The sequence below is a fragment of the Puma concolor genome, chromosome C1 (genome assembly GCF_028749965.1).
Source record: "Puma concolor isolate L17-30 chromosome C1, mPumCon1.1.hap2, whole genome shotgun sequence".
NCBI classification, from domain to species: Eukaryota; Metazoa; Chordata; class Mammalia; order Carnivora; family Felidae; genus Puma; species Puma concolor.
Genome location: NC_141674.1, coordinates 112,785,701 through 112,798,630, shown reverse-complemented (window position 1 = coordinate 112,798,630; position 12,930 = coordinate 112,785,701). Strand labels below are relative to the sequence as shown.

Below are 12,930 nucleotides of genomic sequence, written 5' to 3'. Positions count from 1 at the left end.
AAAGGCAGGGTGAGCTATGGGTGTCGAATGCACTTGCACTTGTCCCCGGCATGCATCTCTTTATTGGAAGGGAAAGTGTCTACACGGAGCTGTCCCTGACCAGGTCAGGCAAAGGGTATGTGAGAACAAGACTCAGATATTCGGGAAAGTGCAACCATAGTTGCACTGGGGTGGGGCGGGGGAGACCATAGCGGGGGATTCGGGGGGAACTTCATGGACTTTCCAGTCTGAGGCTTTGAAGACTCTGTGATGAGAGCCAGTTCTGAAGATCCACTCCCATTTCTTGACCTGAAAAGTAACATGTTTGTTGGAGGTGATTTGGAAAGTACAGAAACTGCATGTTAGAAGAAAGCAACACTACCCCAACCCCACCCACCACCCAAAAGCCACCACCTCAACATGCTATTTCCTTTTATTCTTTTATCCAAGAATTTTTTTTAATATTTAACATAATTTATATTTACAGGGTCCTGCTTTTTTTTCCTTTAAATCACACTGTAAGCATTTCCTCCTGTCACTGAGAATTTCCACACATCACTTCAATAACTGCATACTATTCTATCACATAAGTGTATTGGAATTTACATAACCAATTCCCTAATGTGGAACATTTAGATGGTTCTCTCTCTTTTGTTTTCCATTTTACACCAAGTTGCAGTATACTTTTCTGAGCATGAATTTTTGTTTCCTTTTCAGGTTATGTCTCTAAGGCCCATTGCTAGAAATGAGGTTTTTGATGCTCAGAGTGACACATTTGCCAAATAGCATATGAGAGAGTTAAAGGTGCCGTTTTTGGAAATGGCACTTGGAGGCCATTTTGGCATTACTGACAACAGTCAGAATGGTGACAATGGTGTTAACAACAGTGAGAATCACACTGCTGCCCTGTGCTGGCCACTGCACTCTCCAGGATGGTCCCGTGTGGTCTAAGTAGGAGTTCAGTCATGCTGTGGGATGGCCCCTTGCTCTGGACCTCACTCCCTCACCTGTTCACTCTCGCACCTGGCCGACTCAGCCAGTGTAGGCAGGCAGGCAGGCCCCCACCCCGAGCCCAGTAGGTGGAGGCATCCTGCACCCTCATTCTCCCCCAGTCTGGACAGAGCTGGGGCTGGAAATAGGTGTATCTAGGGCCTTCTAGGGCTTCTGCTGACTGGAGCTCAGAGCTGGAAAACCAAGCAAATGCTGATTGGGATACACTGTCCCCTCTTGGCTCCCCAAAATGTCCCCAAGCACCCATTTCCTTTGCCACTCTGGGGCCCCAGACACCTTTCTTTGGAGAAGCGCTTCCCTGGTGTGTCATCAGATCAGAGCCCAGGGATACTGAAAGAAATCAGCAGAGGTTACTTTTCCTTCCAGGGGATAGCTGAGACTTTTGGAGTTTCCAAAGAACGAGGCAGAGGAGACTACAGTCTCCTAATCAGGCATTCATCGGAGGCCAGTGAACCTACCAGACGCTGGCACAGGGCCTTCTGTCCTGTCTCCCAGCTCCAGTCGCTGGGGGCAGGCAAAGGAGCCAGCGCAGGGGACAAGTCCGCAGAGTAACCACTGTACCAGGTCTCAAACTATATCCGCTGGTCCTCAAAGAAAGCACACAAAGCTCAGATTTGTGGCCTGGGCAGCTGTGACTGTGTCTTCTTGTCTTCATCACTAAGAAAGTACGACTCACCCCCCATACTTTCATTTACTGGAGCCTGCTATCACCTCCTTGCAAACAAGAGCTGTGTGATAGCACTGGAACTGGGCATGTGACCTATAAGCCAGTCTCACCGTCATGAGCTCAGGGGTCCTCACAGGGCCAGCGGCATCAACAGCACATGGGAACATGTTGAGAAATGCAGATTCTGGGGGCCACACTAGGTGTCAAAATCTGGGATGAGTGCAGGGACCTGTGGTGTCACAAAGCACCCAGGAAATCGCGAGGTACACTCAGATTAAGACCCCACACCTTGCCGGCAGCCCCCACTAACCCTATCAGGAGCAGGTTTCACTCCCTACTTTACAGAAGTGGTAAGGAGGCTCCAAGAGGTGAGCTAACTTGCCTGAGAAGTTCTGCCTCCCGCAAAAGCACAGGAAGAGGGCCCTGCATCTCACATACGATGACCAGGTACCACAGCAGTTATGCCCACACAGAAGTCCTGGCCACTCCACTGCGAAGTTCCCCTCCATGCTCTTCTCTCACCACTGCACCCAGGTCTCCCTGCTGGCCTGTCATCCCACCATCTGAGCAGACCAGTCTTGGGGGGGGGTCTCCTCCTCCAGGAAGCCCTTCCTTAAACTACCCTTTCTGAACTTACCCACAGATGCATTTCTCTCAGTCTGTCACACAGCAAGCTCCCTAAAGGCAAGGGCCTGGACTCAAGTAGAGAGCTTGCTGCTGTAAAAGTAGGTGCTAGAGACATTTTGCTGAGGAAAGAAAGAACAAACAAAAGCATGAGCAAAATCAAAACCACTGTCACAGAATCTGGGAGTCCCGCGGCCCAGAGTCTGATGGGTGAGTGCCCTCTGTGACACCCCCAGGCATATCTTTATTGCTTGTTTTGACACCTTACGACACAGACAGTGTCGGCAGTCCCTTTTCACATAAATGTCACGCGTCCTCAACCAAGTCCTGAGCTCCCTGTGGGCACGTGCCATTGGGGCTGGGTGAATGCCACCTACACAGCCAACATGGCTGCCGTGCGAGAGACATGGACAGACAATGTGTAATTGTCGCTTTGTCACACTTCCATCCTGAGACCAACTCTTCCCCAGTTGTAGCTTCAGTGTTACAGCCTTTCAGGCTGTGATAACAACAAATCATCCAAGAAAAGGAAATATGATTGACCTGTTTCTCACCAAAAAAGAAAAGGCAGTTCATAAACTTCAGCCGTCAACTGCTTTCTGCTTGACTGGCATGAGGACTTGGAGGCATGAATCTAGTGCAGGAAGAAGAAACCCCAGTGGGAGCCAAGGAGAACTTTCTGCAGCCACAAAGTTTCCTGTCCCTCCCCCAGTCGCTGGCCTCATCCTGAACCCAAATCAGACTCACACAAAGTCACGGCCAGGGGAGAGCAGCTCTTCTAACCAGATCCGTAGTTTCCTTGAAATAGAAGTCTGGGTGAGTGGCATGGAACTTGGCAAACCGTAGGCGGTGGTGTGGCGGCCTCTGCACTGCTGTCCTTGACACAGTTGTCATGGGAGGAACTCTCCAAGGACTCCATGACTTCCCCTTCATGGTTTTAAAGCTGAAACAATCTTCCTCTTTCCAGAACACATAGGCCGCCTAGTCTGAAGGCATTCTCCCCCTTGACTCGAAGGAACTCACTCTCCCAGAGTCCTCTGCCCCAGTTGGGCGAGAGAAGCAGGGAGCAGGCATTTCCTCCATAACCTTGAGGCGCCAGGAAAACCATCCGAGGTGGGCAGTAGGTGGGAAGATAACACCTCTAGGGGAAGAAGAGTGCCCTTGGCACAGCTTCATCAGAAAACACCAAAGAAGGGAGATTCTGGACTTGTGTCCCTGGGGCCAGCACCTGACCTCTGCTCTCTGTCAACATCTGGGAAGCACCCCCAACCCCCAGCCCCCAGGGTCCAGCTGCGGCTAAAGTCCTGTGTCCTTTTGGCCATGCCCAAGCTGCCAGCCGGAACCGGGAACATCACCTTCAATGAGGGGCAGCACCTGTGTGCCCCGCTGCCTTTGACCAGAAGACAGGCGGCCGGCCACCCTGTGGACCGTATGGAGGGTCGACAGCCCTTGGCTGCAGCCAGATTGCAGACTGCACAGGAGAAAGCCATTCCCAGCACTTCGGAGGGTGCACACTCTGGTTCTGGAGAATCCTCCGATTGAACACAGGCTCTGCCCTTGGTTGGCTGTGAGTTTCGCCCCATTATTTGACCTCTTTGGCACGCATGTCATTTTCTGTAACTTAGAGAAAGGGAAGGAAGTTCCCTTTTGCAGGCCTGCTGCAGGATGAAATGAGGGGACTTCCGTGGAGACCGTGCCCAGTGCCTGTGCCGGCTGAGTGGCCTTCCTCCTCCACACCCTCTCAAGGCTAAACCCCCAGGACACGTGGCTTCATCCCCATCATGAGGGAATGTTCCTCCCGCTCACCACTCCACCCCTGCCCCCACAGGAGGGCAACTTCCCTGAACAGTTTAGGGCAGTAACAGCTCTTCCCTTTCCTCTCCAAGAGACCCACCAGCTCAGCTCACAGGAAGCATCTGTTATCCCTGCACTTGGCTCATGGCCCAGGCCCTGGCCTTGTGGCGAGGACTCTGGCTGGCCACACTGGGGTTCAGAAGCCCGGAGCTGTCATACACCATGGCCACCTTCCTGCCTTGGCCCACGTCAGCTTTTGTCAGAGTGAAGCTGTGTTTTCTTCACCATCTGCCTGCTCAGAGTTGGGCTCCCTTGAGCCCAATGCTACAGGACTAGGGATTTGGTTTTTTCCCTTTTATGGTGCTGTGGTCTAAGTCATGGCCTCTGAAGAGTATGGTGAATGCATTTGGTGTGTGTGCCCAAATGAAACCAAAGCCCCACCAAACAGTATTTACCCTGGCTGAATGATAGAGCCTAATACTTTCTGAGCTCTCCTCTCTCTCTCCCTCTCTCTCTCTCACTCTCTCTCTCTCTCTCCCTCTCCCCTCTCTATTTCTCTCTCTCTAGTTAGGACCCACCAGTGGGTTGGGATTTACTGTTTGACAAACCCTGCCTTAAATAAGTTTTATGTCACAGTCGTATCTCCCAGAGAGAGTCTCATTCTCTGTTTCCTGGAACCTCCTCTGTGCCGACGGTGATCCTGGGAACACAGAGACACTCAGCACCCAGATGTTGATTTACTGTCCACCAGGCCCATCCTAGGAATCTATGACCAGTGCCCATCCTCTGCATGGACTCCAAACATTTGCGAGTGGGTTGCTTAGGTGATTGGCACTGAATTATGTGCAAACCAGAGTAGTAATGAGGATGAGATCAAAAAAGTGGAGACAGGATGTGAGGACCATCTGGCTGCCACCTGTGTGACAGCAACCCATTGATGGCCCGGGTTGATTCAGCAAAACTGCCTGGCTAGGCGGGCATCCCCTTCTTCCCTCACTGCTCCCTGTGCGTCCTTCCGAAAGCTGCACACTCTGTTGAAGACGATGACCTTCCCCGATAGAGGAGGACTGCTCTTCAGTCAAGGGCATATGAGTGGCTGCACTGTCTTGCTAGAATCTCCAAACAAGGTCTCAAGGTCCATTTGTAGGAGAGCATAGGCTCGTCAAGCTTCCAAGAGCAGATACACCCAAATGAGGTGCTGCACATGGCAGTCTGCTTTTCTTTAAAAAAAAAAAAAAAAATGATGACAACTTAGTAAATACCTATTCTGAGCTATGTGCCATGTAGGTCTTGTCTACACAACATACATAAAATATCATTATCATGCATATCTTTTCTAATCCCAACCACAGGGTGGGTATGGTTAATCTTGTTTTACATACACAGAAACTAAAGCCAGTCAGTGTTAAATATTTTGCTGGATGCACTACTGTGAAACTGGTCGAGCCAAGATTTGAACCCAAAGCTTGTCTTCACAATGATGTGGACAGCGCAAAGGGCAGTTTGATTCTCAGTTCCTCCAAAGGGGCCAGGTTTCAAATAACATCCAACAACTGTTCTTGGGTGCCAGGTACACAGCCCGATGCTGGGCATAGAACTGTGAGCAGGGCTAATGTGGTTCTGGGGTTTGTAGAGCTTTCTCTCTGGCGAGGGCATTGCAGTCTTAAAGGGAGCCAAGAAAGAAAACCACAAGGTACCTGGGATCTCTGTGAAAGGTTGAGGTCTCCAATGCCTGTCCAATCTGAGGGCTACACAGTTACTTTTTTCTGATCTCGGACCCACACCTAGCCATAAATAACACCTACCTCTGCCATAAATGCACTCCCTAAGGCTTCCCATAAATCCCTCTGCCCCAAGTCCTGAACTCAGAATGATGCCATCTCCAATCACATACTCACCCTTCAACCCCAGCTAGGGGTGGGCTTTTATTCCAGGGTCCTTATCTGCTTGCACACTAGCCCATCAACTTCCTTGGGCAGGATGGAGCTCATTCCAGCTACTCTTCCAAATATCCCTTATCATCACCACCGGCTACAGCGACCCAGGACAAGGGAGCATAGCCGATGAGCATTCTAACTCCATCTCCAGAGGCAAGAGATGAAAACGTAGGCTTCACAAGCCTCAGTGTCATGGATGGTGAACAGACATTTAGAGGGAAAGTGAGAGCTACAGAGAGGTGAGCATTGTTGTGGGTGCTGAGCTCTCTGTCTACAACACTTATACTCCTGTCTGTGCAGCAAACTCCTATTCATCCTTCAAAGGCCAATCCTAACAACTTCCCTCGGAGAAGCCTTCTCATACACCAGCAGTTCTCAGCACAGAGCATGCATCAGAACCACCTAGAGGCCTATCACCACAGATTGTGAGATCCAGGTCCTTGTTTCTGATACAGCAGGTCTGAGATGGGGCCCAACAATTTGCATTTCTAGCAGGCTTGTAGGAAATACTGTTGGTCCCAGGAGTACGCTTTGAGAACCACTTCTCACACCATCTCCATCCTCCCAGACAGGCCTGAGCTTCCTCTGCTGTGCCAGTTCTGAGCTCTATAGCCGTTCCGGTCATGCTGAAGTGTCACCTCCCTGGGATCAATCACATTGTGCAAATTCAGCTCCACACACCCAGAGGGGTAGGGCATGGAGATGAGGCATGCCTGCCCACCTTGCTCCCGGGCACACATGAGCTCAGAGGGAGCCCTGTTGACCCCTCAGAGACCTCAGATCCCTCCTGTCCCCACCCCACTGGCCTGCAGGGAGAGCTTCCAGTGTTCCAGTATATAGGTTTGGGTGCAAGGTCCCTAAACACAAGCTAAGAAATTCACCCCAAGTGGTTCAAGCCAAATACCTCATCTAGCACTTAAGCAGTACTGGGCAGTGCCAGGCGGGGTTCAGCACACTGACCCAGAGCAGCCTGGGCTTGACTTGGTTGACCTCTGACTCTCTTTCAGCTATAAGATCCAGGGAATACAGTAACACTTTTCTGGCACTCAGATTCCAAAATCTGTAAGATGGGAATAATAGTAACTTCTACCAAATGGGACGGCCATGGGGGCCAAGCCCGGTAAATGCTGAGGATGGCACCCGTCACAGGCTAAGCTGTTGCTAGGTGTTTTTCGAAGAGGAAGAACCAGCAGTCCCTTCTAACCCTGACTGGGTTGGACACACTGGCCTAAGAAATGCTGGTCTTCAACCTGGAAAATCCCAAGTGGCAATTCTAGGTATTTGAACTTCTATGGCCATCCATGCCAACTTCAGGAGGGGGCCATTCTTTATTCTTCTTGAACTCTGAAGTTCTTGGTGATTGAATAAGGTCCGCAGTGCCAGCATCTGAATCCATTCACTCATATATGCCTGCATTTATGGATGCAGTCATGCATTCAGCAGATGGTTGTTGAGGACCTACTATGTGCTACATGCTGAAATCCAGGCTGTTGTTTTCCACCCTGAATCTCAGAGTCAGATGCCACTTGCACTTCCTGCCCCTCCTGCCTCAGTTCTCAGTACCGTGAAGCACTTAGAAGGCTGAACTGAGCTCTCCTGCTGCCTCCCCCTCCCTCCCCTTCCCTGACTCCTGCTGTGTGCTTGCTCTGTCTCTTGCTGACTTGAGGGACCTCTTTTACCCTCTTCACCACCTCCAAACTCTGGGCGGGCTCTCCTCCTCCTCTGCCTCCAGCCTGGAGCCTTCCCTTTACTCACCACACTCTCCTTCCTCGCACCACGGCCAGTCCCTTCTCAGAAAGAGGCATCTGGAAGCTGGGGAGAATGACCTCATCCCACTATAATTAAAGTGATTATCTGAGCGGAAAGGACTATTACGAAGTAGCCTTCTCTGCTTTAATATGCGTAGCCATTATAATTGAAACATGGGATTTCCATGTTAACACTGAGATTTCTGTGGTCTAATAAATCCTTCTCCTCACTCATCTCCCAGAGGAGAGAGGAGACACTCTGTGAAGCAGCTGGAGGTGATGTACATCTTCCTATTCCAATTGAGATGCTAGCCCTGTGGCCAGACCAACCAGTCAGTAACTCTGAGAGTGCCCCAATGTGGCCCTTCCCACAAGAGAGCCAATCGGAGACCACAGAGGGGACTTGGGGAGGACCCACCAGACAGGAGCCCTCCTGGGAGGGTGGCTTCAACAGAGAAAGGAGAAAGTTGCCCCCCCAGATGCGGGAGTGTGGGCTGACTGTCCTGCCAGTGTGACCCTGGACACGTTACTCCCTCACTCTCAGGGTCCCACCTGTGAAATAGGCTAGTAATACCATCCACCTCATGGGACTGCTGGGAAGACCACATGATATGATGGGTGAGAGGCAACTGAACCAACACCTGGCATGTTTGGACCCTCCACGTGTGGGGACACTTCACAAATGGTCTGTTTTTACCATTATTGTGAGAAAGCCGAGGCCCAAAGGCAGATGCTGCTGGTACCGGGCACATGACTGCCTACCTTCATGCGCACTACTGAGCTGGCCTACCTAAACGTGTCTACCGAGCACCTGCCCAATGCAAGGAGTCCGCCCCTCACCCCACTCAGAGACGCGGGAACCAGGTCAGCCTCCACTGTGGTTCCCACGTCCTCTCCAGACTGGTCAACGACCAGGAAGAGCCAGAAGCCTGTCCACACACACACCGCCCTCTGTCCACTCGGCCCGTTCACAATGCTGTGCACCTGTGAGTGGGGGGGGGGGGGGTGCAGACACACTGCTGAGCATGGGAGGATTTCCTCTCCCCACTTAGGTTCTTCTCTTCTGTTCACAGAAATGGTCGACTCTGACCACATTTTCATGACGTTGGGTGTGAACATCGCCATCATTGCAGGTGAGCTGTCCTGGGCCTCCAAGCAGGAGAATCAGAGGGAGTGCCCAGGGGAGAATCCACCCAAGGCTTCAGAGCAAATGCCTGAATGAGGGTGAGGTTGCATGAGGGGCCACGCCTAAGCCCATCTAAAACTCACTGGTGTCCCCTCACCCCATCACTCCCAGGCCCTGAGTGACCTGGCCCCTACCGCCCAGCCTCCCAGCTTCACCTCCCAACCGCTCCTGAGTCCAAACAGAAATGAGGGGCTGACTGCTGTTCACACTCCACGCCTTTACTGGGTGTCCTGCAGAACCCCCTCCCTCTCCAGTCCTCTGCTTGGCTGCCCCTGCTCCTCTGGCAAACCCATGCAGCCTTCACCTCCAGAGAGCATGCCAGAGCTAAGGTAGGGTGATGAACAGTGAGCCACACTCCCCCCAACCTGTCCCAAGTGCTTCCCATGGCCCTGTCTTGTTCCTTCTAAGAGTGCACAAGGCAGGGCGGCCACCAGGGCCCAGCCTTCGGGGCACTTTCCTAGATTTAGTACCAAGTCTCACACCCTGGGGAACTTCTCAGTTGAGATCATTCTGGATTTAAAACTGCAAGTCCTGAGGCCATGAACCTCTCAGTTTTAGGTAAACTCATGTAGTTGATTCTGCAGGGTATGCACAGAAGTCTGTCTTCCTCAGTAGACTGAGTGGCCCTGAGCAAGGGTCAGTGCTGGAATCCTATCCCAGCCTCAGTCTGCGCCAGTCTGAGTGGAAGGAGGGGGAAAGAGGAAGGGAGGTCGGAGTAACTCAGATGGGTGCGGATAAGGGTGAGCACATGCCAGGCAGGAAGGAGAAGGGCAGGAATGAGCCAGCCTGTCTGGGGTTGGTGCTGACTGTAGCAGTGTCTATCCTGGCACAAGCCCTATGAGTCCTGACCCCAGTCCCAGGCGCCTGCCCCAGACAGAGCCATGCATTTGTTCCCTCTGCAGGCGTAATTGCAGCGATAGCCATCATCCTGATCTGCCTGCTTGTCATCACTCTACGCTACTTGTACGGGCACAAGGGCACCTACCACACCAATGAGGCCAAGGGCACGGAGTTTGCCGAAAGTGCAGACGCAGCCCTGCAGGATGACCTCTCCCTCCAGGACACAGGTGGGGACAGCAGCAGAAAGGAGTACTTTATCTGAGGGGCACCGGGTCCCCTCTCCCCCAATGCCTTCTTCACGAGAAAAGATACACCCCACAGCCCCACCCTGCTACCTGGACCACCAGGCAGACCATGAGAGCACCCATCTCATCCCAAGATATGCACCTGACCTGAGAACTCTGGGTGCCAGCCTGGGGACAGGAAAGAAAGAAGGAGGAACTGAGCCAGGAGAGGCCTGTCCCAGGCACCCAGGGATGCAGTGGTCACCCAGGAGGCCCACCTTTGCCAGAGGGAGAAAATCTGGGTCCTCCTGGGCAATGTAGTTTGTCATCAGCATGGTGTGAAAGTCCTTGCTGGGTGGGTGGGCCTGAGGGCTGGGGAAGCAAGGAAGTGAGTCATCTGTAAGCTGACTGGGGATAATGGCATCAAATGTCAGTCCTTGACATTTGGGGGGAACAGCAGGTGCCAGCGCTAAAAGGCACCTTTGTCTCCCATCGATCCAGTTCTAAATGATTGGAAATAAATTTGAAATGTAACCAAGCATTCAGAGTCAAACAGCATTACTGTAATTGTCTGGGGAAAGACAACCACCACCCAGGCCTTGCTTTTCACCAGTGTGACATTGTGTTCTCCACTACAGTCTGCGTGTGTGAGGCTGGGACCATCCACTTCTGGCCCCATTGGCCTGTCCTCAGCATAGACAGTGCAGAGGGCTTCTGGGCCTCCCAGGAGAGGAGGGCCCAGTGACCAGCTTCTTTTCCCCACAAAAGTACCAGCTTCATGAAACAAATGTAAACGTGGAATGTTCCTCAAGAAATAGGTTGCCCTGGCTGTGAGGACACTGGCTGAAGTGATGGTTTTCTAAGGCACAGTATTAGAGAAATCGGCCCCATTAAATAACTATGAGTGAACCCATCCTTCCCCTAATGACCATGGCTGGAGCACAGACTGCAGAATGTCATTGTCTTGGGTTTAGGCCCTGGATCCTCCTTTCCTGATCCTAGGTCCTCAGTCAACTTGCTTGACCTTTCTGGCTTCAATGTTCTCATCCCTCAAGTGGACATGGCTCCATGGTAGTGTTGAGGAGGAAAAAGTTTTATTCTATGTTTCAAGGTCCTTCTGGCTGGTCTAAGGATCAAGTTGACATGAGACAGATTGGCCACAAAAATCACATTTAATTTTGTATGTCCTGGGAATCCACATAAACGTGGGATTCCAAAGGCAGGAAAAATGAGATATATATGTCCCCTGAACTAAGGGGAAGGAGGTAGGGGTCTGGGACTTCAAAGGGAAGGAAGGCGATTCACTGGAAGGTGAAAAAGGGTAATTATTTGGTAAACAAATGTGTACTGGGCCCCTCAGAAACAATGGGACAGGGAGAGGAATTTTAACAAAGATACTTTGCTAAACTCCTCCTTTTACTTCCTCTGGATAATGTAATTGTGATGATAGCTCCATTCCTGGAGTAGGTCCTCTATCTAAATTCTTAGAGATAGTTGGGGGAAGGTCAGAGTTTCTTCCTTGGTGTTTTGGGCACCAATTACTTTCAGCTCAAAATAATCTGCATGGCGAAGTGACCCATCTTGAGGGACTTCTTCTGAAACCCTCTAGTACCAAGCGTCAGGGTTGATGGTGGGAACAGATGCATCAGGTTCTCAGTGCTGTCTTCTGATGTCAATTACTAGTGCGGCATAGGTAGTGCATATGTATTGGTTAATGAAACTTCCTCATTGTACCACTTCTAAACGTTTCCTGAGGAGGAGTAACTGTCACTTAAACTGATGGGGACATCTGGGTGGTTCAGTCAGTTGAGCGTCCGATTTCAGCTCAGGTCAGGATCTCATAGCTCACAAGTTCGAGCCCCATGTCAGGCTCACTGCTGTAGGTGTGGAGCCTGCTTCAGAACTTCTGTCCCTCTCTCTCTTTGCCCCCCCTCCTCTCTCTCTCTCTCTCTCCCTCAAAAATAAATAAACATTTTATGGGGCACTTAGATGGCTTAGTCAGTTAAGCATCCAACTTCGGCTCAGGTCATGATCTCACAGTTTGTGAGTTCAAGCCCCACATTGGGCTCTGTGCTGACAGCTCAGAGCTTGGAGTCTGCTTCAGATGCTGTGTGTCTCTCTCTGCCCTTTTTCTGCTCATGCTCTGTCTCTCTCTGTCTCAAGAATAAATAAATAAATAAATAAATAAATAAATAAATAAAAACATTTTTAAAAGATAAAATGAACAACAGGGAGAGAAGATGAACTTACTAACCATCCTCTTTCATAAGTGTCTTTCTAGACTCCCCGCAACTCAGCAGTCACTCAGAGACCAGCAGGTCCAAGTTTAAGCCTGCAGCCTGGGCTTCCCTGAACTCCCTACAACTCAGGTTTCTTGAGGCTGCACCATCTATGCCCGGAGTCAGCAAAAAGATCCCCCATCACTCTCCCTAGGGGATAACAGGATCCAAGCCCTGCCAGGAGTGGCCACCAAGCAAAAGAGCTGGAAGTTATAGGGTTGACATGGGAACAGGGGGGAGAAATAGAAGGAAAGGAACTGGTGATCTTCAAACAGTGAGACCTTCCATGGAGTAACCCAAGTTCGCTGCCCCACCACTTTTTCATCTGTAAAACCAAGGGTTTGACTACATCCATGTGTCCCAAAGTGTGATCTATAAAATACCAGCCTGGAAAAATGGTGATAAACAGCCCAAACAAAAAGGGTGTTCCATGTGCAAATAGATGTGTAAAATGACATGTTAAGCAAATCTAAAGCCATGTGAGGCCTCTTGCCATCCTGTGTTCCAATGTGTGCCATGACTCTTGGGGTGTGGGCATAGGGGGATGAATTCAGCATTTCCCAAATGTATTTTTCCAGACACCCCATTGCTTCCCAGAATACCCATTACAAACCTGGGGGCCAAGAGTCCCCAGAACACAT

The 12,930-nt window shown here is 50.9% G+C and overlaps 1 protein-coding gene across 1 annotated transcript in view; it reads left to right on the top strand.

The window, feature by feature from the left end:
- GYPC (glycophorin C (Gerbich blood group)) overlaps positions 1 to 10,548 on the top strand; it is a 42,634-nt gene extending 32,086 nt beyond the window's left edge. Inside the window, exons 2-3 of the mRNA XM_025934260.2 lie at positions 8,834 to 8,893; positions 9,849 to 10,548. Coding sequence (XP_025790045.1) covers positions 8,834 to 8,893; positions 9,849 to 10,048 — 260 coding nt within the window. The 3' untranslated portion in view covers positions 10,049 to 10,548. The remainder of the gene's footprint in view (positions 1 to 8,833; positions 8,894 to 9,848) is intronic.
- Positions 10,549 to 12,930: the final 2,382 nt, after the last annotated feature.